At 36.3% G+C, this 27,642-nt stretch overlaps 1 protein-coding gene across 1 annotated transcript; it reads right to left on the reverse strand.

Moving 5' to 3' along the window:
- Positions 1–1,213: 1,213 nt before the first annotated feature.
- Positions 1,214–27,642, reverse strand: LOC132553423 (polyamine-transporting ATPase 13A3-like). The gene is made up of 31 exons (XM_060217668.1): positions 27,565–27,642; positions 24,726–24,893; positions 21,992–22,050; positions 21,745–21,829; positions 21,132–21,214; positions 20,796–20,873; positions 20,196–20,265; positions 18,127–18,261; positions 15,966–16,038; positions 15,554–15,685; positions 14,262–14,423; positions 13,350–13,507; positions 12,457–12,645; positions 12,070–12,131; positions 11,732–11,876; positions 11,180–11,281; positions 10,787–10,940; positions 10,300–10,420; positions 9,636–9,760; positions 9,132–9,298; positions 8,461–8,568; positions 8,139–8,218; positions 7,376–7,418; positions 6,882–6,991; positions 5,232–5,328; positions 4,803–4,875; positions 4,260–4,410; positions 3,201–3,349; positions 2,932–3,020; positions 2,361–2,450; positions 1,214–1,444 (listed from the first exon to the last, which is right to left on the reverse strand). The coding sequence occupies exons 1-31, from the start codon at positions 27,640–27,642 to the stop codon at positions 1,214–1,216; spliced, it is 3,567 nt and encodes a 1,188-aa protein (XP_060073651.1).

Below are 27,642 nucleotides of genomic sequence, written 5' to 3' on the forward strand. Positions count from 1 at the left end.
GATATAATTCTGGACCCCCAGCTATAAACATGTTTTACTGTAGTATATAACACATCTGATATAATTCTGGACCCCCAGCTATAAACATGTTTTACTGTAGTATATAACACATCTGATATAATTCTGGACCCCCAGCTATAAACATGTTTTACTGTAGTATATAACACATCTGATATAATTCTGGACCCCCAGCTATAAACATGTTTTACTGTAGTATATAACACATCTGATATAATTCTGACCCTCTCAGCTATAAACATGTTTTACTGTAGTATATAACACATCTGATATAATTCTGACCCTCTCAGCTATAAACATGTTTTACTGTAGTATATAACACATCTGATATAATTCTGACCCTCTCAGCTATAAACATGTTTTACTGTAGTATATAACACATCTGATATAATTCTGACCCTCTCAGCTATAAACATGTTTTACTGTAGTATATAACACATCTGATATAATTCTGGACAGCTATAAACATGTTTTACTGTAGTATATAACACATCTGATATAATTCTGGACCCCCAGCTATAAACATGTTTTACTGTAGTATATAACACATCTGATATAATTCTGGACCCCCAGCTATAAACATGTTTTACTGTAGTATATAACACATCTGATATAATTCTGACCCTCTCAGCTATAAACATGTTTTACTGTAGTATATAACACATCTGATATAATTCTGGACCCCCAGCTATAAACATGTTTTACTGTAGTATATAACACATCTGATATAATTCTGACCCTCTCAGCTATAAACATGTTTTACTGTAGTATATAACACATCTGATATAATTCTGGACCCCCAGCTATAAACATGTTTTACTGTAGTATATAACACATCTGATATAATTCTGGACCCCCAGCTATAAACATGTTTTACTGTAGTATATAACACATCTGATATAATTCTGACCCTCTCAGCTATAAACATGTTTTACTGTAGTATATAACACATCTGATATAATTCTGGACCCCCAGCTATAAACATGTTTTATTGTAGTATATAACACATCTGATATAATTCTGGACCCCCAGCTATAAACATGTTTTATTGTAGTATATAACACATCTGATATAATTCTGGACCCCCAGCTATAAACATGTTTTACTGTAGTATATAACACATATGATATAATTCTGACCCTCTCAGCTATAAACATGTTTTACTGTAGTATATAACACATATATGATATCACAGTTAGTTGATGATGCCAACATTCACATTCATACTTTCAGCTATCTCATCCTCATCCCAATCCTGCTCCTTAGTCTGTCCCATAATCACATTTCCTGGCAATGTCTCAGTTATATTGGGCCAATCTGTCATAATTATTTCACTGCGTATATACTTGTAGGTATCAGGTGCCCTTTTCTTTTTCATGCACATAGCTTTCATACTTTTCACACAACTGGTAGCTGTAAGTATATACTGTAAAAAAGAAAAAACCTTGTTAGATGAATAATAATGAGAAGAACAAGAACTAGTTTTGACTAAATATATCACTCAGAGTTTAACCCAGATTTCCTTCACTGAATATCACTATTTACAATATTTTTCAAACCAGCTTTCCAGATCTAAGCTCTTACCTCTTAATTTCAAAATTGTTATTATTGCCCAGTTTATATAAGAAAGAACAGTCTAAATGTTGTTATATTTCAACTCAAATTTTGTTATAATTTTCAATATCACCGAGTCCTTAATGAATGAAAATATGAATAAATCTGCTGTCTTGGTAGATAATTGGACATAATGCATAAATATCAGGGTGTTGACAAATACAAACATAGAGATTACTGTTTATTGTTGTCATTGTCTACAACGTTTTGCTAAATTGGACAGACTCATTTTAATTGGGCAGAGATCAATGTTACATACTTTAGTTTTGTGTCAATAAATTGTTAATTTTCTAAAGAACTTCAAACGAAAGGAGCCAATGTCAGGTCTGGCTACGTGGTTATTTAGTGGGGTACTTCACTGTGGGTATGAATACCAGATTGTATGCAGGGCAATTAAACAAAAACTAAATAGTATGTGCAAAACGGATATTAATCACAACATACTGATGCATTACCAATAGGAGGGTGTTTCCTTTATCATGTCTACTAGTTTCGCCTCTGAAGTTGAGGCTTCATCAGGACCGCTCTGAAGTTGAGGCCTCATCAGGACCGCTCTGAAGTTGAGAACTCATCAGGACCTGATGAAGCCTCAACTTCAGAGGCGAAACTAGTAGACATAATAAAGGAAACACCCTCTTATTGGTAATGCGTCAGTATGTTGTGATTAATGTTTTCATTACAAGCTGAAAAGTGATAGAAGAAGTGGGACAAGAGTGTCCATTGTGTACCTCAGCTATCCAGCACAGGATAAGGTGCGTGGCTGGAAACACCAGCAACAACATTCGGAACTCAAGGCTTTTCTCCCATAAAGGCATGATCTGAAAAACATCATTGTTACATGGTTATACTTATATAGTGTACATTATATCTATTCTGCTGGGAATAAGTTAAACTAACACCTCTTACAGCTAAGTCAGTAAACACTTTCAGGCAAAGACATAAAGGTTTTCCACTTGTAATTTGCAGTTAATTGGCCCTCCAATATGTCTGAAGTTTTAACTAGAAAATATCTGTAAGGCCTGAATTCCTAGTTCCTATACAAACCAGAATCTAGGATTTTATATAGTGATATAAGGGGCAAATGTGATCCTTTACTGCAGAGAGTTTTTCACCAAGTGACATTGGGATAGGATGGGACATAACATGATGTGATGGATGGACCTGTAAGAGTAACACTATATGCCTGACATAAAATAGCTGGAATTCCTTTTGAAGTTACATATTTTTGAATCCTCATACGAATTAGTTCTGGGGTGAATTGATGGATTCCTCCATATCCTAGCAGTAACATATACTTACACCAAAGAAATTGAGAATCGGATGAGGTGTCAGCAGTACCATCACAGTGGAAAACGTCACCAGAGACACTAGTGTGATTAGATAAGGAACTGTAACACAAAACCAATGACACAATTATTATTGTAATAATCAGCTTAAATCTCGTCATTTGTCTGATGATGGCTACAGTGTGGTCATAAAATTATCACACAAAAGTTTTCTAATGGTTAAAATAGAGAACTTGTATTCTTTATATACTTATAACCCAAAGTTCACGATTGTGTACGTACTGTTTGTATAAATTGGTTTCCTATAGGGTGGTCCACGTGAGAAACAAAACGCCACAGCCATATATAGGTAAGATGACACAAGGAATACAGTTGTGGTCTCCCAGCACTTTGTATTTTCAGCATGATCATTAGGCAGTGCTTTAGTATACCTGTAACAAAAACACATAGAAAAAAATTTAATTCAATGTGATGCACTGACGATCTGTCGAAAATCATTTCTGAAACATTTGCCTTTACCACTAGGTTTCTGAAATAAATTACTTTAACAAAATAAGCAAGACACTTAATCAGGGCAAACATATTGTTAGCTTGGTCATTTTGTGGTAGAGGTCACCTTGAAGTAGCTGGTGGCTACATCAGTGAATATTATTAGGGAGGCCCATCATATGCTATCAGGGTAAAAAAGCACCTTCTTGCACAAGGACACCAACAACGGCAGCACAAGAAGCTCTGCCCCTCGTAGGAATCAAACCACTCACCATAGATCTTCTGCTGAACTTAAATACTCTGATGCCTAATTGACTGTCCTATTGCAGCCCTTGTCAAATATCTTGTAGTTTACACTTGTCTAAGCTCAAGTCATTAGATCAGTAGATTCTACATTCCAAGGTACAAGTTAATTTTTAAGCTCAGAATACTGCTGATGAAGAGCTATAATTTGTCAAATACTTGAAATAGCCTTTTGTTATAGATCTAAGTCACAGAGCCTATCAATAGTTAACAAATAAGGCGAGCTTTATTCTAATCAGTGATAAACAATACATTCTTTCAGAAGCAACAAGGTGAAAATAAAGTCCATACTCTCGTGAGTGACATGTAAACAGATTTACCTGAAAGCTCACACTCATGAATGCCATGCAAACAGATGAACAAACTGCATTGTATAGGTTAAATTAAGAAGACAGAGTTGATATTGGTTAAATTTGCTTCAGTATGCCATGCACAATTACTTTATCTTTAGATTTTGTTCTTTACAATCTTGAAAATTTATCTACCTCCAACAATATCAGAATACAGTATGTTATGTATCTGTACAAATGTACAAGGGAAACAACTTACCAGGATTGTGACTTCAGGTAGAATAAGGCGCCCACCTGTATGAGTGCCACCAGCAGTACATGCACTATGATAGACAGTAGATTAGACAACTTCACCAAACTACCCGGGGGACGCTTGGGGACCAACACCAGTGTTGCTTTGGTGTAACCCACTGAAAAGGAAACACATTTTATAGTCTAATCAAACCAGAATGCTGAGGTTTCCTGCTTTACAATATCCTTAAACATTTTAATATGTTTCTTAGGCTGTTCAATATCTTAAGATCAGTTAAAATAAAACATTTTAAATATCTTCACTGAGATCATCATCAAATTAACTTACATCACAAACACCATGTGTTAGTTACAAGATAAACTGTCTCATTCAATGGCTGAAAACGTTTGATGTTTACGATCTTCCAAGGATGTCAAATAATACATACCATTAACTTAAGGTATTACCTGGTGACACATCCAAAAAAATTTGAAAGATTCAATGTGTTGATAATTTAACGTTGTTAATACATTTCTGATGGTGTATTTAAACATGTGACACTATACTTACTAAATATGGCAATACTTGTAGTGATGACGAGATCTACATATAAAAACTGAGTATCAGACATGTTGGCTTCAAACTGAAAACAGAACAAATCAACAAAATTAGCCAAGGACTATGCAGAATCTGATTCACATATCCCTCCTGGTATATATTTGTAAATTTAGAATCAAACAGTTATTTTAAGAAGTTCTTCAGAAGTTTGCCTCTCAAAAAGTCAGGAAAACAAAATCTGGCACTTTTGTTAATATGCTTTAACCGTACTGCCTTAACTATTTTTTCATTAATTCTTCACAATATTTAAATTTGTACCAAGTATTATTGTGTAAACAATTCATATGAATTCAAACCCTCTCAGTAACAAAGCTCTGAATTTATTCCAATAACAATTAAATTGATCTCCTTTATGAAGCACTATATAAAACAAATACTCACGGAATATAATATCATCACAGACACAAACTGTATAAAGCTGTAAAGAGCCATATACTTGAAACAAGCAAAGGACGTAGTCAGAGCAGCTCTGCCTTCTCTGTAACATAAGATTTATCATATTAGTCACTTAGTAACAATAAGATGGAGGATTCAATGATATGGGGGTCACCTTATTAGTCACCTAGTAACATTGAAAGGGGGTCACCTTATTAGTCACCTAGTAACAATGATAGGTGGTCACCTTATTAGTCACCTAGTGACAATAAGATGGAGGATTCAATGAAAAGGGGTCACCTTATTGGTCACCTAGTAACAATGATAAGGGGTCACCTTATTAGTCACCCTAGTAACAATGATAAGGGGTCACCTTATTAGTCACCTAGTAACAGTGATAGGGGGTCACCTTATTAGTCACTTAGTAACAATGATAGGGGGTCACCTTATTAGTCACTTAGTAACAATAAGATGGAGGATTCAATGATAGGGGGTCACCTTATTGGTCACCTAGTGACAATGATAGGGGGTCACCTAGTAACAATAAGATAGAGGATTCAGTGATAGGGGGTCACCTTATTGGTCACCTAGTAACAATGATAGGGGGTCACCTTATTAGTCACCTAGTAACAATGATAGGGGGTCACCTTATTAGTCACCTAGTAACAGTAAGATAGAGGATTCAATGATAGGGGGTCACCTTATTAGTCACCTAGTAACAATAAGATGGAGGATTCAATGATAGGGGGTCACCTTATTGGTCACCTAGTAAAAATGATAAGGGGTCACCTTATTAGTCACCCTAGTAACAATGATAAGGGGTCACCTTATTAGTCACCCTAGTAACAATGATAGGGGGTCACCTTATTAGTCACCTAGTAACAATGATAGGGGGTCACCTTATTAGTCACCTAGTAACAATGATAGGGGGTCACCTTATTAATCACCTAGTAACAATGATAGGGGGTCACCTTATTAGTCACCTAGTAACAATGATAGGGGGTCACCTTATTAGTCACCTAGTAACAATGATAGGGGGTCACCTTATTAGTCACCTAGTAACAATATGATCAAGGATTCAGTGATGGAGGGTCACCTTATTGGTCACCCAGTAACAATAAGATGGAGGATTCAATGATGGGGGGGGGGGGGGGGGGGGGGGGGGGGGGGGGGGGGGGTGTCACCATATTAGACACACCTATGTGTAACAATGATAGGGAGGCTATAGAGACCTCTACCACCATATAATCTACCTTGATACTGACCTGATGACAGTGTAGACACACTCTATGTGTGGGATACTGGAGGTGAATCACCTGCTATTGAGACCTCTACCACCATATAATCGACCTTGATACTGACCTGATGACAGTGTAGACACACTCTATGTGTGGGATACTGGAGGTGAAGGGAGCTGCTATAGAGACCTCTACCACCATATAATCTACCTTGATACTGACCTGATGACAGTGTAGACACACTCTATGTGTGGGATATTGGAGGTGAAGGGAGCTGCTATAGAGACCTCTACCACCATATAATCTACCTTGATACTGACCTGATGACAGTGTAGACACACTCTATGTGTGGGATACTGGAGGTGAATGGAGCTGCTATAGAGACCTCTACCACCATATAATCTACCTTGATACTGACCTGATGACAGTGTAGACACACTCTATGTGTGGGATACTGGAGGTGAATGGAGCTGCTATAGAGGCTTCTGCCTCAGACAGAGATATTCCAACATGAGCTGCCTTCAGGGCCTACAATACAAAGTTTTAAAGGCACGTGTATCATGCTTTTCTTTAATCAGCTTCCTTGGATATGTTATGAAATGTTAACAATTTCTGGTAATCTATTTTTGAAAGTAGGTCAAACCTGTCTTGAAGGCCATCGTGATGCAAAGGCCACCTGTCTATAAAGACCACTTTTTTTTGGTTTATCTTTATAATGCAATTCATAATAATTGAGGCTGTATATAAAGGCCATCTAAGTAGGGGCTAGCAAAATTAGAATCTGTGCTTCAAAATAAAAAAAATCTGATTGTCCTCCGGCAACTTGATAAAGAGGCTCATTTGCAATATTTATAAAAACTCTTTTCAAAGTATATAAGCTGTAATGTGTTTAGTTATTATAGGTTCACTTACCTCACAATCATTAGCCCCGTCACCACACATACCCACATGGTACCTACAATGATAAATATCAAAACACATTAAATACTAGCATTTCTCTTCACCTGGAACCATTTCTTGATCTATGGGGAGACAACCATGTATCATAATTTGTTTAAATGGTTGACATCCCAAAATTTGACTCTTTGCAAGGTAGCATGATATGAAAAGAGGTGTCATGCTTTTTTGGGGTACAGTTTCATTTGAGAATAACAACTTTTGTAAAGCTGAGGAACGAATGAAATCCCCACTAATCTCCAGAATTCAAACCACTTCTCTAACATTTCAGATGTCAAAATCCAAGTTGTCCACATGCTGGTCATTTCCCCCAATCTGTCTCATACTGGACAAGCACAAGTAGGGACCAAGGGGAATCATCATACATTGAAATTCTTAAGGATTAATTCAGAACTTTTTAGTAACAATAAACTTCAATTTCAAGATCATCATATATTGGGAAGATTTTGGATATTTTCTTAAGCAAAATTTAATCAGAAAAATATCTTAATCTCTGTGAAATTGGGCTGAAATTGAAGACGATAAAAAACCCTAGATATATTTCTGATACACTGTCAATTATTCAAATTTACTTCTCAATAATCCATCTTTTTAAGACGTAATTAAATCAATCATCTGTAAAAGGTTTGACTTGGATATTGTTAAAAAGATATCACAAAGAAATGCTAAGAAGATTAAAGTAGGATCTGAGAAACATTAAATATTCGTGTAAACCTACCCAAGTGATTGTAACTTGTGTATAAGTTGACATTTTTGGTCTGGCTTCATCCTGGCAAAAACAGTGCCCACTACACAGATCTGTAAATAAAACATAGACATCATCAATATGTTTAGTCTGTGCTAGGGTAACTATGAATTATATATTATTTCATGATGTCTGTATACATGACTAAAAGAACAAATAACTTAAAGTTAGGAATAAATAAATTTTCACAGGTATGATTTTAAAACAGAAGAAAAAGGTAATTCAAAAACTATGACTTGTTGAACCTTTGACCTTTACCATTTCTCAGCAGTCAAGTAAGTTGCTGTATACTTACCCGAGATAGCAGATCAGGGAAGTGGTTGGTTATCACAGAGAGAGACTTTCCATTTATAGCAAAGTGGAATTTTAAACTGGAGGTTTCCATATCTAACTGGGTATACTCCTGAAAATCAGAGAGGAGACATTTTCATACTGCTATTAAAAGTTTTCACACAATTAACTCTATGGTTAAACCTTCATGTCAAAAGGCTTTAGTTTGGTTAGTCACAATCCCTCTTTTTGCATAATACCAACCTTTAAAATCTTTGTTCAAAAACAAAATGCCAAGATAATGATCATACATGAAAAATATGGGAGAAACCATATTGTAGTGTAAATGTATGCAAATTTAGGTAAATATTATACCTCAGAATATGTCTTAATGGAAACGGTTTTCTCTTACATACATTTACTCACAGATGTCCAAAATTATTGTTAAAGTCTTCAATAAGCTGTTTAGCAGTAAATGTGATAAAAGATTTGTATCTAGCATAGTTAATCAAGCTATATAAAAACCATCATTTCTTGTTATGATGAAACATCTGACTTATGTCTAGCACAATTTTGAATAATTTAATCTTACATATTAACTTTTAATAGTTCACTTCAAGTTATATAAAAACCATCATTTCTACTTTTTAAATTAGGAGTATACAGAATAGTTTGCAATAACCAACGTAACATTACCAGAGGCACATCATTAACACTGTTCGATGGCATCTCTGAGTGTTTGTATTCCACCCGAGCAGGTGCATCCTTATCTGGTGGCACAGCATCAACAATGATGACTTTGTCATGTGGTGGCACCATGCCACAGTTTCTGGCCACACTCACTGCAGTCTCTATCATATCCCCTATAACATATCACAACAGTGTCTCTACACAAATGTCTGAAGAAGAGATACAGACCATATTTAAGTTTTTTAAAGTTGGAAGTTAATCAGTAATGTGATTCTTGTCTTGATAAAACTCTCTAAAGATAATTTATAAATTTTGGGGGCTAAGGCAGCCATATTGAATGTTGAGTGCTATTGAATTCTGTATTGTACAGGTAGAAACACATGTGGTCCATACAAAAAGTTTTGTTCATTAAAGCTGAATTTACTTCACCATAAATGTTGATATAACATTCAAATATATAAAACAACAAATCACTAACTTTCACTGACTGTTGTTGATTGAGAACCATACCTGTAATCATAACACATCGTATATTAGCTTCAATAAGTCTGCGGATCACCGGCCGGGTCTGAGGTTTTAACTTGTTCTGCATTACAATCAATCCTAGGAATGTCATATCCTTCTCCACCTTGTCTCTGTCAACCAAAACACATGTCATCATTTACTAAACAATGCCCAAACATGTATTCCACCTAGGAAATTACTAGCTGCAATATACTGCTCAACCAGAGAGAACTTCTTTTAAGCTCAGTCAAGACTAGTAAGTCAGAGGTCTTGTGTTTGAATCCTAGCAGAGGCATTGGCGTACATAATGACCTATGTTACATGTATCCTCAGCTACCGGTAATCCACAATAATTTCTTTTATCTTTCCTTACCATTTACACATTAATTTGACAGTTGGGAAAAAATTGTGTTGTTAATGTTTTCACTTCTTGTTTAAAAAATGATCAGCTTTATTTTGAATTTGCTTAATGTACCTATCTGGTAGATTTTCTGAAAATATTACCTTGCTTTGGTTACAATGACTTAGTGAAAATAAATATTGAGATCAATGTTAATTAATTCATCCTCCAATAAGTAAAAATAATGAAAGTTTGAACTATCCATGATGTGATGCCTTTAACTCAGCATCAAAACTATGGCTTTTTCAGCCATTCTGGTAGACAATTTACCTAGATATCCTTTGTGACTGGTGCCATGTAAGTTTAGGGTCAAGGGGTCGCCAGGCCAAAGCAATAACTCTATGGCCCTGTAAAGTGTAGCTCTGCAATACTTCTTTAAAATCTAGTGGTACTGAAAAACATAAATTCAAATATGTTTTTTTGTTAATTAAGAATAATCTGAGTTTTGCAGGTCAAGAAGTCAACAAGTGAAGAAGTCAAGAAATAATATCTGAACAAAGCTTTACCTTAACACATTGTTTTAGATAAACATCTAAAATTTCTCATTAGATACAAAATTCAAATAATGAATTTTTTTTAGAACAGTTTCAGTTTAAGTAATGAATCATATTAGATCGAGGCTCATAATTTCAAAACTCTTGAAAAAGTTATTCAATTGTCAATTCTATTGAATAATTGTTGAGAGAATTTTTGTAGCAGACATTTACTAATCATAATAAAGTTGCAGTGAATCTGATTGCAGAAGGGACAATCTTACCAGTTGATGACACACAAAGGGAGATAATCTTTTCTGGAGCACCTTTACAGTAGAGCTCCATGTGTTCTTTGCCGAGTTCACGAGTTATTACACTCATCCTTTGCATGTTAGAAGAAAATGTAAACTGGCGTATGATACCGATTTCTAAAGGAGGCTGCAGAAATGAGAAAAGTTAGGCATGTTAAATCTAATTAGCTTAATAAACAAGATTTTTGTATTAACACTTATTGATTAAATGCTGGAGACTTTGGTTACTTTTACAAAAATCGTAATGAAACAAATATTTCTTTCAAAAGAAATCTTAAAAATTGTAAACAGACCAGATTTTAATATTTTAAAGAAACAATTTAACCAAAACTTTCATGATGAGATAACAAGGTAGGACATTTTTACCTGTTCCTGATTAGGTAGGAATGTGTCCCTAGTACAAGGTTTGACAACAGTGGGCATCATTGTATCAAATTTACTGGTGTCTCGTCCTGGTTCCTCAAGTACCTGGAAATGTAACCAAACATTTCAGGTTCTGTTATACACAGTAGTAATATTGATACCATTATTACAATCTATTTCAACATACATTATGATTTTAATGTATCCAGTGATCTTTTATTCTAATTCACAATCTGATAAATCAATGTTACATAATATTTAGAATTCTTTGGTGCTCTCCCAATTACAGGACCAACGTCTTTATGTTCTACCCTTTACACCATTATTACCACCAGCCCAGCAACAACTTACTGTTACTTTATTATAGGCCAGGATCTTCTATCTGAATTATCAATCTGCGGGCACAATTTTATAAATAACATCACTTACACGTAATCTGTCTTGTCAATAATACATATAAACATCACTTACACGTAATCTGTTTTGTCACTAATACATATAAACATCACTTACACGTAATCTGTTTTGTCACTAATACATGTAAACATCACTTACCCATTTTGTGGATTCAAACATGATCAAGTCAAGGGGATCTCCAGACAATTCCCCGTCCATCTTGGTCAGTGAGTGGCAGGTTGCCATGGCATTTAGAATTGGTCCATGGTCCAATTTAGATGGGTCAGACTGGATGGGCAGAAATCTGCAAAACAGACATTTTCAATATTGATTTGTGATATTAAGGTAATGTATGTATCATGTAAATATAAAAAAATCCTTAACATTCTTTAATAGTTAATCATTACCAGTACTGATAGAGAAATTAACATAATCACAAATGAATCCTTAAGATCACAGCTGTTTGTAAACCAAGTTATTAAAGGAGAGTTAATGACCTGTTGTTGTGGATTGGAATTGTTCCCATCATATCCAGACCGTCCTCTGTTAGTGTCCCTGTCTGCAACACAAACATACAACACTTAATCATCTTATGTAATATTTGTTACATTTGATGTCTGCAACATAAAACATCATTAGAACACGTTTCCTTTACCTTAATCTGGATTTTTAAGTTTGGACTACATTGTTGAAATGCTCTCTTTCCTCACCATTCACAGTGTGTGAAAATTAAAACGAAATAGAAAATTCAAAATGTTTTTTTTTTTCATACAAATAAAAATTTTCATGTCTTTTTCCTCACCTCCTTTTTTATAGATCAGTAATTCTGAAAGCACTAAGTATCCTCATTATGTGTTGACAAATGAACTTGAAATTAACCATACCTTATCAAAGCAGAAAGCATCAAGACGTCCACCGAAATTAATCCTGGGCGGGCTGATACAATAGATGCTGTCACTCTTTAAACGACTCTGAGCATATGCTGTGCCTATTGTCATGGCAGCCGGCAGAGCTGCCGGTACGATGATGGTAATCACATCTAGTACTCGTAAAACAATATTAAATGGATGGATCTGTAACAAATTTTATAATAATGTTTACACAGAAACAAATCTTATATCCAGAAAATTTACTATGGTCCCCTTCTATATTAATAATTATGCCTAATCCTGCTTGTCAGCTCTGGAGCTATTTTTGTGGTACATGTAGTCGCCTTGATTTTTACTGAAATCATTGGATTTTGCTTTATAACTTTTTTCTATACTGGAGTGAATTCAGAACATAAAATGACTGAAATAAGTAGTCTCAACAACCTAACTTTATCAAACACATAACATTAAGTAGTTGAATATGTCCTGCTGATAACATTATAACACACAGATAGATACTCCAGTAAGGTCATTCTCATCATGTACACATCCTCCTATATAGAATATGTTTTTCATTGGGTCAAACTTTCATGTTTCATCACAGGGTTGACCTATTTTCACAGAAACCATATGGACAATATTTTTCTTTATCAGCTTCATTTTCAAGCTATCAAATTGAATTTTTATTATTATTATTTCATCTAATCTAAATTTTATCTTATGTTGCAATTGTTATGGGCAGGGTTAAATTTCTTTAGATCTGGGAACATAAAAAAGAAGGAAAAGAACCCCAGGAAAATATGCTTGAGAGTTATTTATTACAAGCACAGATACCAGACAGACTAACCCCACACCAACATAACACCTGATTAATAAATCCCTAACATGTAAAATTATATCTCACTTACCCCATCCTTCACATATATCACGACTGTGTAAATCATTCCTATAGCGGCAATGAATCCTAAAAACATGACAAACTTCATGGAATCTCTGTAGAACTTAAAGTCGATCGGTTTAGGAAATAAAATGGATCGTACAAGCTCTCCTTTTGCAGTTCTGAAACCTGAAATATCAAATACCCAGTGTTATTGATACTGAAGTTAGTACAGAAGTGGAACTAAGCTGATATTTCAAACAATTCCTATCCCTTTAACTCCAGACAATGTTTGGCATCTAAATAAAACAAATGGTTATAACAGATTTTGGTTGGGGAAGCTAAAGTTATATCCTGAGGAATTATTAGATATAGAGTAGACATGATATATGACCCTCACAGAATCACACATGGCCAACAAAGGGCAATAACTCTGTAAATTCATGGGGGCATGTAAACCAATTTGGTATTGGTCATTAAATTCACATTTTCAGAAACTATCAGATATAGAATATACATGAGATACGATACAGACATAATGACACATGGCCAACAAAGGGCAATAATAATAATAACAATAATTCTTGTAAAGTTATTTTCAATGGGAAATAAACAATATTATGCTCAAAAATACAAATTTTCTATGAAAACTACAATTAAGTTAGAAAAAAATTTCCTTCTCAGGAAAAAACGCAAGAACCATTTTGGTAATCAAAGCACCTTAAGATGCTTCCATCCATGAAGAGTTTTGATTCTGCGATATCTGGATTTGGAGAAAAGTTTTGAAATCTGAGTCAATTTAACTCACTTTGACCCAGGCCAGGGAAGGTTTCTGCAAAATTTCATTGATATCGGTTCAACTTGATCAATAACAAAAATTGTGGATCAGTAATCCTTTAAACATATAGCCCTGACACTGACAACAGTTTGCTGCAATATGTACCTGTTCGCATAACCACTGCTGTAACTCTGGCTGAGCCGTAGTATCGTGTTTGCATGACATGGGTGCCAGAGAACAAAGTGTGACGTTTGTGGATCTCTGGAGAGTAAACCTCTTCGTCCTCCTGGTGTGTCAGTGGTGTCTTTGTTACAGGTACACTCTCACCTATAGTAGGAAGGTATTTTTACTTAATAATAATCATATTTCCCTTGAAAAATAAAAGATATAACTTTGATGGACTTGGTAAGCAAAATGTACAATTGGACCACCCTTAGATTAGAATAAATAAAATGTACAACCTTGATACCCAACTTCACACCCTTTCTATTTGTAGAAGATACTGACGATTTTTTATTTCGCTGCGTTTATCACCCCTTGAACAGCCAGGGTCATTTTGAGGTAGGTGTTGCTTTCTGATAACTCCTGAAAACTTTACTGAATGACATACATGAGACCTGTCACATGTTATCCAGAGCAGTTAAGGTAAACACACCTACCTTTCACATGTTATCCAGAGCAGTTAAGGTAAACACACCTACCTGACACATGTTATCCAGAGCAGTTAAGGTAAACACACCTACCTGACACATGTTATCCAGAGCAGTTAAGGTAAACACACCTACCTGACACATGTTATCCAGACCAGTTTAGGTAAACACACCTACCTGACACATGTTATCCAGAGCAGTTAAAGTAAACACACCTACTTGACACATGTTATCCAGAGCAGTTAAGGTAAACACACCTACCTGACACATGTTATTCAGACCAGTTTAGGTAAACACACCTACCTGACACATGTTATCCAGAGCAGTCAAGGTAAACACACCTACCTGTCACATGTTATCCACAGCAGTTAAGGTAAACACACCTACCTGACACATGTTATCCAGACCAGTTTAGGTAAACACACCTACCTGACACATGTTATCCAGAGCAGTTAAAGTAAACACACCTACTTGACACATGTTATCCAGAGCAGTTAAGGTAAACACACCTACCTGACACATGTTATCCAGACCAGTTTAGGTAAACACACCTACCTGACACATGTTATCCAGAGCAGTCAAGGTAAACACACCTACCTGTCACATGTTATCCACAGCAGTTAAGGTAAACACACCTACCTGACACATGTTATCCAGACCAGTTTAGGTAAACACACCTACCTGACACATGTTATCCAGAGCAGTTAAGGTAAACACACCTACCTGACACATGTTATCCAGACCAGTTTAGGTACACACACCTACCTGACACATGTTATCCAGAGCAGTTAAGGTAAACACACCTACCTGTGAGCATGCTCTCATTAACTATACAGGTTCCTGTGACCAACACTGCATCACATGTCATTGTACATCCATTTTGTGGAAGAACAATCAAATCTCCAGGAACCAGAGAAGATGTTAGCACCTTTTCATACCCTGCCAAGTGAAATCAGATAAAATTACAGAATAAAGAAGAAAATCAATGGATGCCTCTTGGCTAAAACTTATCATGTCCATTACTCCAACTGGTCAAAGATTTATTGTGTCCCCTTACTTCACTTCTCCACTACCGAACTCATCCAACCATTTTATTCAAAGCTGCCTCGGTATTTAATTCACAATAAGTTGATATTTACCTCCCCTTGATCCTGATTACATTTGCCACAACTATTTGGTTATATTATCTGAGATTTACCTCCCTTTGTTCCAAACTCACCTTTTCCTTGTCCCAAACAAATCTCTATCTTCTGCTCCGAGACAGACACCATATCATGAAGTGCTACACTTTGCTGTATAATTTGACATAAAAAAAACTGAATTAGACATTTCTATATTGATCTGATGACCATCAAAATACATCTTTGATCTCAATATCAAATGATGTTAACTTGTTAGTAAACATTTACCGTAACATATACTTCTGTCTCTAATAGTAAAATCTGTAACGACTAAAAATACATAACTTAAAATGCCCTGCTTATTCATGCAAGAATGTTGTACATGATTCGAAGTATTCAGATCCTTGGAATCCTGTTCATTTTGTTCACCTGAAATCTCAATCTGCTAATAAATAAAATTTTCTTAAAGTCTATCACAACTTCTCTTTCACAAAAAAATATTTATATAGATGTCTTTAGAACATAAAGAATGATAAACCAACAGCTCATAAAATTGTACAAGAGACACACATGTGAATATCACATTTTAATACTTAGAATCAAATGCAGTATTTCCATTAAGCTGTTTCATCCTTATGTGATGCTTAGGGCTGAAATTCCACATAACATTACATGCAGTAGGTTAGCAGAAACAAGGTCATAACAGAGTGATTATCATTTTATATGGCAGAAGAATTGGGCATCATGAGGATGAAGCAAGCTATCCCTAGACCCACTCAAATATAAATATCAAAACAAAGGGCCATAACTCTAGAAATAGTTAAACATTGAACAAACTCTAATACATGATACTATAATTCCAAATGACCAAATTCCGTATGAAAAAGAAAATATCAACATGTATAAGCAACACATAGTAAATAAGCTTTATAATTCTGTAAATAGTGGCCAAAGTGATCAGATACACAGCGAGTCACAAGCTATATCAACATCTAGCCATCAAAGCCATTGTGGATAAAAAGGAATCACGATCTCCTCCAGACAATAAGATGAGAAAACAGAAAACCACAGATTCACATTGAAATCCTGAAGTTTATTCCTGTACATCATTGAGTTGAAGGTAAAACCAAGGTTTACATAAAGAAAGACAAGAGCCAGGCTAAGGTCTTGGTTACAAAGTCAAATCAAGGATTGCATGGTGGAAAATGAGAGTGGGGTTTAAGGTCTTGGACAGAAAGTGAAATCAAGGTTTACAAGGTGGAAGCTGAGGGCCAGGCTAAAGTCATGGACAGAAAGTAAAACTAAGGTTTACTTAGTGAAAGACCAGGGCAGGGCTAATATCTCTGAAAGAAAGTGAAATCAAAGTTTAAAGGTTTGGAAGATGAGGGTCGGGCTAAGGTATTAAACAGAAAGTCAAAATAATGGTTACATGATGGACATGCTCACAGCAACAGCAAACATTTCTCAACACTATTCAAACCAAATTATTAGTACCTGATCCTTACGATATTAATGATGTTGGAATAAAACTCCCTGCTAAGATAAAATGTGTGTCCTTAAATACGGGGAAACCATTCATAACCTACATGTGTATAAATAATGTATATCTGAAATTGATACTTATCAACTGATTTAACCATTGAGTTGTTAAGAAATTCTCATTAAATGAGTAACTAATAAAAAGCTTAATCTTTGTTGAGTTTGTTTGTGTGTTTCTCAACGCATGAACAGCCAGGGCCTTCTTGTAATAGCTTGTGGCAACCTCATTGAATAACAAATGGGAGGTCAACACCATACCCTTCAGATAAATTAGTGTATGGGCAGAAGAAACAACAGTATTAGCCAAGATTGTTTAACTTTCTGTGAAACACTTAATGCCATAAGTAGAAAGCAATGAGCTATCACCTGTGGTTACATAAGCCAACAAGACAAGACATGTCACCTTTGCTACTTTACATAATTTGTAAGTATGAAATCCATTTTCAAAATTTTCTGAACAAGTACCTCAATTAATTGTTGGCATGAAACCAATCAGTGTAGTGTAAAAATATTCACATGTAACTTACATTACACACCAATTTTTCATTCATCAAAAAATTCTCATTATAGTGAAGTTGAAATCTTAAATAATTGAATTGGGTAGAATTTTTCTTTCTGAGCTATATTGAATTTTGTAGTATAACCTTAAAAATACTAGAAAATACTTTGTGGCAACACTTAATTTCATTTTTAATGCAATTTCTCTGGCATTTTACTTACCTTCTTGATCTGGCGTAAAGATATGGTAATAGAGATGAAGGAGATGAGAAATATACAGGCAGCGTAGTAGTAGTAATTGTCCATCAACCACAGAATGATACTAAAGATTTGGAATATGTAGAATGGATTCATCACCTGTAATAAAAACACAACATACTGAAATTCTCTCGGCTTCTATTCTGTTTAGAAACTATATCTCTATTTACAAAAAATTATGACTCAAGTTTTATTAAAGGTGGAAATATAGAATAAGCAAAAATTTATCTGAGTTGAAATATCTCAATAGAAGTGATACCAAAATTACGAAAAAAAAACAAAAGAAACAAAATTAGACAACCTACCAGCAACATATGTTAGGGATTCACAAATATAATATTTATGTTGATAATTATGTAACAAATAAGCTGGAAATGATAAAACCGAAGAAATATCCTATCCAATCTTTGATACACAGCTATTAAGTGTTAATTATAATGGAATTACAATAACTGTGCCTAATTGTTGCTGATGTTGACACTGACAGTATCAGTACCTTAAACAATTTTCACACCATCAAACAATTGTTCACCAAATTGTCAATTGTAATCAACCAAATAACAAACCCTTGGAACCGTATTTTGATGCTATCAATCATAATGGTCTTCACATTTAAGTTTAAACATTTGGAATATTTTGAACAAAAAGTTACCAGAGGTACAAAGGACCAGGATAGCAACTTATTATCAAATAAGACAAAACTTTATTGAAAGAAACTTTAGTACTAACAGACAGATTCAACATTACCTATAGTACTAAGGGGACAAAGTAAGGTAATATACATTGTGTACTCACCTCCTTGACATTCAGCCAATCATTACCTATATTACTAACACCCCCTGTTCCCTGGTAGGGGACAAAGTAAGGTAAAATACATTGTGTACTCACCTCCTTGACCTTCAGCTACATTACCTATATTACTAACACGCCCTGTTCCCTGGTAGGGGACAAAGTAAGGAATTATACATTGTGTACTCACCTCCTTGACCTTCAGCTACATTACCTATATTACTAACACCTCCTGTTCCCTGGTAGAGGACAAAGTAAGAAATTATACATTGTGTACTCACCTCCTTGACCTTCAGCTACATTACCTATAGTACTAACACCTCCTGTTCCCTGGTAGGGGACAAAGTAAGGAATTATACATTGTGTACTCACCTCCTTGACCTTCAGCTACATTAACTATAGTACTAACACCCCCTGTTCTCTGGTAGAGGACAAAGTAAGAAATTATACATTGTGTACTCACCTCCTTGACCTTCAGCTACATTAACTATAGTACTAACACCTCCTGTTCCCTGGTAGGGGACAAAGTAAGGAATTATACATTGTGTACTCACCTCCTTGACCTTCAGCTACATTACCTATAGTACTAACACCTCCTGTTCTCTAGTAGGGGACAAAGTAAGGAATTATACATTGTGTACTCACCTCCTTGACATTCAGCTACATTACCTATATTACTAACACCCCCTGTTCCCTGGTAGAGGACAAAGTAAGAAATTATACATTGTGTACTCACCTCCTTGACATTCAGCCAATCATTACCTATATTACTAACACCCCCTGTTCCCTGGTAGGGGACAAAGTAAGGTAGTATACATTGTGTACTCACCTCCTTGACCTTCAGCTACATTACCTATATTACTAACACCTCCTGTTCCCTGGTAGAGGACAAAGTAAGAAATTATACATTGTGTACTCACCTCCTTGACCTTCAGCTACATTACCTATAGTACTAACACCTCCTGTTCCCTGGTAGGGGACAAAGTAAGGAATTATACATTGTGTACTCACCTCCTTGACCTTTAGCCAATCATCACTGCAGAATCATACATTCTTGTGTGACTAAATTTTCATGGTTTTTCAACAAAGTACTACTTCATGAACACTTGATTTGTTTGATAAGTATAACTCAATAAATCTACTTACACTTGATCTAAACATATCCACAAAATCCATGAAAATGAATCACCCACAAAAATGAATGATTTTACTAATTAGAGTAAATTAAGGTGTTTTATACTCACCTCCTCAATAAAAAGTTTCCAGTATGATTTGACTTCCACATCTATCAGGTTTTCTCCAAAAACCACACGTCTGTAAGATTTATCAAAAAGATTCTTTAACAAACAGTAAATTAAGTGAAGTATCCAGATTTGTCTATTTTTACTTATATGTATCGTAATTATACCACAATGATGTAAACAAGACTACCCATTCCTTCACTGTTGGATGCTGTTTCTTTTTTTTTTCTTTCAAAAATTCAATGAACAGAATTAAATGATTTGTCTCCTATCATAATTTTTTCACATGTATTTGAGAATAAGAATAAGTGATATTTCTCACATGTGAAAATATTACACAACCAAAAAGAAAATGTTTTAGACATGAAGAAGCAGAACATGTAACATTTTAAAATCTATGACTGTTGATAACAAAGAAACATAATACAAAGTAATCTTTTTAAAAATGTTTACACACTATTAATTAATTTTTTTCATTAATTTCATGAAATTGTACAGTAGTTGCTGACAAAACAGTTTTAATTATATGACCTAAGTTATATAAAAAGAAAACTGAAATTAGATCCTAGGCACTAAAATTTCAGGTACATGTAGGTGCCTTACTTTTGTGCTTGTTCTCGCTGTGACAGGCCCTGGAATGACTCCTGGAGTGTTGAACACTTTGTATTATGAGACAAGTCCCTGGTAAAATAAAACTTTCCATTTTAGTCTCAAGCTGCTGATCAAAATAGCACTGGGAACATACTACTTTTGAATTTTGTGATGCTGGATTCAAAATAGCAAATATTCTGTTAATTTATGTTAATTCCTTCATTAAAGGTCTGTAGCATTGTTCCACAATAAAGATATCTTTAGAATTATCCTCTCAATATAAAATCTGTCTTGAATGTACAAGACCTATATTACAGTTACACCCACTGAAAGATCACTGATACATACTGGAGCTGAATGAAGGATCGCACTCCCTGTTCCCAGATGTATCTTAAATGTTGATGATCAAAATACCTCAAGCTGACATCTGGCTGTAATTGAAATATAAAACAAAACATAGCAGTTAAAACATTTCAGATTTCAGATATTTCAGGAGAGTCTCATTACAAATTAGTAAAACAAATGCACAAAACTATTAACCAAAACTACACAATTAATGATGATGTCATCACATGATGTGCACACAAAAAGCATGATTATAGTATCACAAAACATTAGATCTACATCTCAAACACTATAAAGGTTTTTTTTTTCAATTATTCAAATTCTCCTACTTTTACCAAAAGCATGAAGCTAAAAGAACGCACTTTACACAGAAATCAAGAAACGGACAATGTTTTCCCCACTATAGATCATTTTCAAGATACCTATTGTTAGGCATCCAAAATGGTGAAAACTAAAACCTGTTGAAATCAAAGTTAAATCATTTTTTTAGTTCCAAACATTTATAGTTTTCTACCTGGCTGTGTTACTTTTATTGTTTTTTTTTTTTTTTTTTTTGCAATAACTCATCTGATCACATCTTAAACAGCATGAAAAACATCCTGAACTCTATACCAACACTTTTTAGTCTGGTGGTGTCACAACAGTCCATTTCATCTTCTTCAGACAAGTCTCCAGACTGATGGTAGTTCTCTGGTACACCACTATAAAAAGATGAACAGTTTCAGTTGAAACAGCAAAACTTAAAATCATTAAAACAATGTACATCCAACTCTACTAAGCTGAGTTTAGTGTTTATAATGTAGAAACAAAACATTGACTACAACTTACAGCTAAGCAAGGGTTAAGAAAGAAGCTTCACTCACATGTATTCATCAAATCCCTTTGTTTGAACCTCGCTGACAAACCATCGCTTTACATGATCCTGAAATTAGGGAAAGCAATACTTTATTATGTAGTCTGAAATAATAAACTGGAAACATAAATATAATGTGACAGGGTGGGGTGTTGTCAGTATAATGTGACAGGGTGGGGTGTTGTCAGTATAATGTGACAGGGTGGGGTGTTGTCAGTATAATGTGACAGGGTGGGGTGTTGTCAGTATAATGTGACAGGGTGGGGTGTTGTCAGTATAATGTGACAGGGTGGGGTGTTGTCAGTATAATGTGACAGGGTGGGGTGTTGTCAGTATAATGTGACAGGGTGGGGTGTTGTCAGTATAATGTGACAGGGTGGGGTGTTGTCAGTATAATGTGACAGGGTGGGGTGTAACGATTGGGACACCTGATGTCAGTATAATGTGACAGGGTGGGGTGTAACGATTGGGACACCTGATGTCTGTATAATGTGACAGGGTGGGGTGTAACGACTGGGACACCTGATGTCAGTATAATGTGACAGGGTGGGGTGTAACGACTGGGACACCTGATGTCTGTATAATGTGACAGGGTGGGGTGTAACGATTGGGACACCTGATGTCAGTATAATGTGACAGGGTGGGGTGTAACGACTGGGACACCTGATGTCAGTATAATGTGACAGGGTGGGGTGTAACGACTGGGACACCTGATGTCAGTATGACATGTGACAGGGTGGGGTGTAACGACTGGGACACCTGATGTCAGTATAATGTGACAGGGTGGGGTGTAACGACTGGGACACCTGATGTCAGTATAATGTGACAGGGTGGGGTGTAACGACTGGGACACCTGTTGTCAGTATAATGTGACAGGGCGGGGTGTAACGGCAGGGACACATGATGTCAGTATAATGTGACAGGGTGGGGTGTAACGACTGGGACACCTGATGTCAGTATAATGTGACAGGGTGGGGTGTAACGACTGGGACACCTGTTGTCAGTATAATGTGACAGGGTGGGGTGTAACGACTGGGACACCTGATGTCAGTATAATATGACAAGGTGGGGTGTTGTCAGTATAATGTGACAGGGTGGGGTGTAACGACTGGGACACCTGAGTCAGTATAATGTGACAGGGTGGGGTGCAACGACTGGGACACCTGTTGTCAGTATAATGTGACAGGGTGGGGTGTAACGACTGGGATACCTGATGTCAGTATAATCTGACAAGGTGGGGTGTTGTCAGTATAATGTGACAGGATGGGGTGTAACGACTGGGACACCTGTTGTCAGTATAATGTGACAGGGTGGGGTGTAACGACTGGGACACCTGTTGTCAGTATAATGTGACAGGGTGGGGTGTAACGACTGGGACACCTGATGTCAGTATAATGTGACAGGGTGGGGTGTTGTCAGTATAATGTGACAGGGTGGGGTGTAACGACTGGGACACCTGTTGTCAGTATCATGTGAAAGGGTGGGGTGTAACGACTGGGACACCTGATGTCAGTATAATGTGACAGGGTGGGGTGTAACGACTGGGACACCTCATGTCAGTATAATGTGACAGGGTGGGGTGTAACGACTGGGACACCTGATGTCAGTATAATGTGACAGGGTGGGGTGTAACGACTGGGACACCTGTTGTCAGTATAATGTGACAGGGTGGGGTGTAACGACTGGGACACCTGATGTCAGTATAATGTGACAGGGTGGGGTTTAACGGCTAGGACACCTGATGTCAGTATAATGTGACAGGGTGGGGTGTAACGACTGGGACACCTGTTGTCAGTATAATGTGACAGGGTGGGGTGTAACGACTGGGACACCTGATGTCAGTATAATGTGACAGGGTGGGGTGTAACGACTGGGACACGTGATGTCAGTATAATGTGACAGGGTAGGGTGTAACGACTGGGACACCTGTTGCCAGTATAATGTGACAGGGTGGGGTGTAACGACTGGGACACCTGATGTCAGTATAATGTGACAGGGTGGGGTGTAACGACTGGGACACCTGATGTCAGTATAATGTGACAGGGTGGGGTGTAACGACTGGGACACCGGTTGTCAGTATAATGTGACAGGGTGGGGTTTCCTGCTGGAGGCCTTCAGAAGTATACATCAGTGTGGTAGTGTAACGACTGTGACACCTGTCGTCTGTATAATGTGACAGGGTGGGGTGTTGTCAATATAATGTGACAGGGTGGGGTATAACGACTGGGACACCTGTTGTCAGTATAATGTGACAGGGTGGGGTATAACGACTGGGACACCTGTTGTCAGTATAATGTGACAGGGTGGGGTATAACGACTGGGACACCTGTTGTCAGTATAATGTGACAGGGTGGGGTGTGCTGCTAGAGGTCTTCTGAAGTATACATCAGTGTGGTAGTGTAATGACTGGGACACCTGTTGTCAGTATAATGTGACAGGGTGGGGTCTCCTGGCCTTCTGAAGTATACATTATTATGGTAGTGTATGAGGTTGAGATTAGTTTCAGTTGCACACTATCACAAAGAGACTTTAAATAAGTATGCTACACATAATATTATGACACAATTTCATGCTAATTTCCCATTGCTCCATATTTTCGAACAAAACACTATTCTGAATTCAATATTTTTGCAGAGACGTATTTATCACATATGTCTCTGATTTTTGAAATTGCCAATGTTTCCTACATATTGCTTCTTGTTACAGGGTTCCCAGAATGTACAAAATTGCTGTAAACGACATACCTGAATGAGGATGGTGTCTGCGTCTATCAGATGGCACTTCTTTCTTTTGATGTAGCATTCTAGTTCTGGTCGCCATAGCATCAACAGCAGCAAAAATCCAAGGCTGCTGCATGTCAGTAATATAAACAGCAGCAGCTTCCATCTGTTTGCTCTGTATCCATAGCAAATCTGTAAAATTACATCATCATTTAACCCTTTACGCGTGGCAAGTCTGTAAAACGATGACACCATTTAACCCTTTACGCGTGGCAAGTCTGTAAAATGATGACACCATTTAACCCTTTACGCGTGGCAAGTCTGTAAAACGATGACACCATTTAACCCTTTACGTGTGGCAAGTCTGTAAAACGATGACACCATTTAACCCTTTACGCGTGGCAAGTCTGTAAAACGATGACACCATTTAACCCTTTACGCGTGGCAAGTCTGTAAAACGATGACACCATTTAACCCTTTACGCGTGGCAAGTCTGTAAAACGATGACACCATTTAACCCTTTACGCGTGGCAAGTCTGTAAAACGATGACACCATTTAACCCTTTACGCGTGGCAAGTCTGTAAAACGATGACACCATTTAACCCTTTACGCGTGGCAAGTCTGTAAAATGATGACACTATTTAACCCTTCACACATGGCAAGTCTGTAAAATAATTTCAACCCTATACCCGTTAACCCCATTAAAAATCTGTGATGTTATACGTGCACGATTTAACCCTGTACTATATGAAATCTGTAAAATGATTTTATAATTCTGTATCCATAGAAAATCTGTGAAGTAATAACACCATTTAATCCTGTACTCATAGCAACTCTTTAAAATTATTTGCACTATTTAAATGTGTATTCAAAGCAAATCTGTAAAACTATCTTATATTTCTGAAATCATAGCAAATCTGTCAAATTTTAACATCATTAATCCCTGAACCCATAGCATTGTAACAGATACAAGAGCCCCAAGGGCCTTAACCATCATATGGCAATCAAATAATTTATTTAAGAAATCATCGGTGTCTCAATTAAAATTTGACACAAACCTTCTTAAGCATTAGGGGATCTTATAGCATTGGAAAGCAAAATTTCAGCTTACTAGGTCTGAATTTCAGAAATGATTAACATCACCAAGTGATGATCAGACCAAATTTGATGAAAGCAAAATCTTTAAAATTCCCCATTCAGGGCCCCACACCCCAGTCTCTAGGGTCAAATCAACTTTCTGAATTCAAGAAATCATTGCCCGCTTGTAATGTTTCAGACCAAATTTGGTGGAAACATGCTAAAGCATTAAGGAAGAGTAAGGTTTAAAGGTAAAATCTTTGCCAAATTCCCTTTTTGGAGCATTGTCCTACAGTCCCGTATGGTTGAATTTAAGAAATACTTGCCTATCCCTAATATTTCAGACCAAATATGATTGAAATTCACACAGGCATTAAGAAAGGGTACCATTTTAAAGGAAAAGTTTACGGAGCACACATGCTGGACGATGCCAGACAAAATTCATTGGCAATTGATCATCTTGACCCTTCCCTCTGTAGTCATAGAAAATGTGAAATTCCTGTGGTCATGATTTAACACATTTTCCCCGGTCAGATGACCTCAAAACACCATCTAACCTAGCCAAAGCAAGTCTGTAACAGAAGTAACACATTTCCCCCTGTGAACATAGATAATGTGAAACTGATTTAACACATTTCCCCCTGTAGTCATAGAAAATGTGAAACTGATATAACACATTTCCTCCTGTGGTCATAGAAAATGTGAAACTGAAATAACACATTTCCCCCTGTAGTCATAGAAAATGTGAAACTGAAATAACACATTTCCCCCTGTGAACATAGAAAATGTGAAACTGATTTAACACATTTCCCCCTGTGGTCATAGAAAATGTGAAACTGATTTAACACATTTCCCCTTGTGGTCATAGAAAATGTGAAACTGATTTAACACATTTCCCCTGTGGTCATAGAAAATGTGAAACTGAAATAACACATTTCCTCCTGTGGTCATAGAAAATGTGAAACTGATTTAACACATTTCCTCCTGTAGTCATAGAAAATGTGAAACTGAAATAACACATTTCCCCCTGTAGTCATAGAAAATGTGAAACTGAAATAACACATTTCCCCCTGTAGTCATAGAAAATGTGAAACTGAAATAACACATTTCCTCCTGTGGTCATAGAAAATGTGAAACTGAAATAACACATTTCCACCTGCGGTCATAGAAAATGTGAAACTGAAATAACACATTTCCTCCTGTGGTCATAGAAAATGTGAAACTGAAATAACACATTTCCTCCTGTGGTCATAGAAAATGTGAAACTGAAATAACACATTTCCTCCTGTGGTCATAGAAAATGTGAAACTGAAATAACACATTTCCACCTGTGGTCGTAGAAAATGTGAAACTGAAATAACACATTTCCTCCTGTGGTCATAGAAAATGTGAAACTGAAATAACACATTTCCTCCTGTGGTCATAGAAAATGTGAAACTGAAATAACACATTTCCCCCTGTGGTCATAGTAAATGTGAAACTGAAATAACACATTTCCACCTGTGATCATAGAAAATGTGAATCTGATTTAACACATTTCCCACTGTGGTCATAGAAAATGTGAAACTGAAATAACACATTTAAATCTGTATTCATAGCAAATCTGTAACATAAATGACACATTTATCTCCTGTGGCCAATGCAAATTTGTAATATAAATAACACATTTCACTTTGTACCTTGTAGCAGAATTATTAAGAAATGCTCTTTCCAACTTGGTATGACATTACCTGGGTTTATCTTAAGATAAATATGGTAAGGTAATGTGGTGTAACAAAGACTCACCAGCTCGTCATCTGTGCCAGGGTTGAGCACTACACGTGTAGGATCGGCCCCACTAAACAGGCGGCTGTACTCGCTCAT

The sequence above is a fragment of the Ylistrum balloti genome, unplaced genomic scaffold, assembly GCF_031769215.1.
Source record: "Ylistrum balloti isolate Yb309-2 unplaced genomic scaffold, AGI_CSIRO_Ybal_v1 Utg370326, whole genome shotgun sequence".
Classification (NCBI taxonomy): Eukaryota; Metazoa; Mollusca; class Bivalvia; order Pectinida; family Pectinidae; genus Ylistrum; species Ylistrum balloti.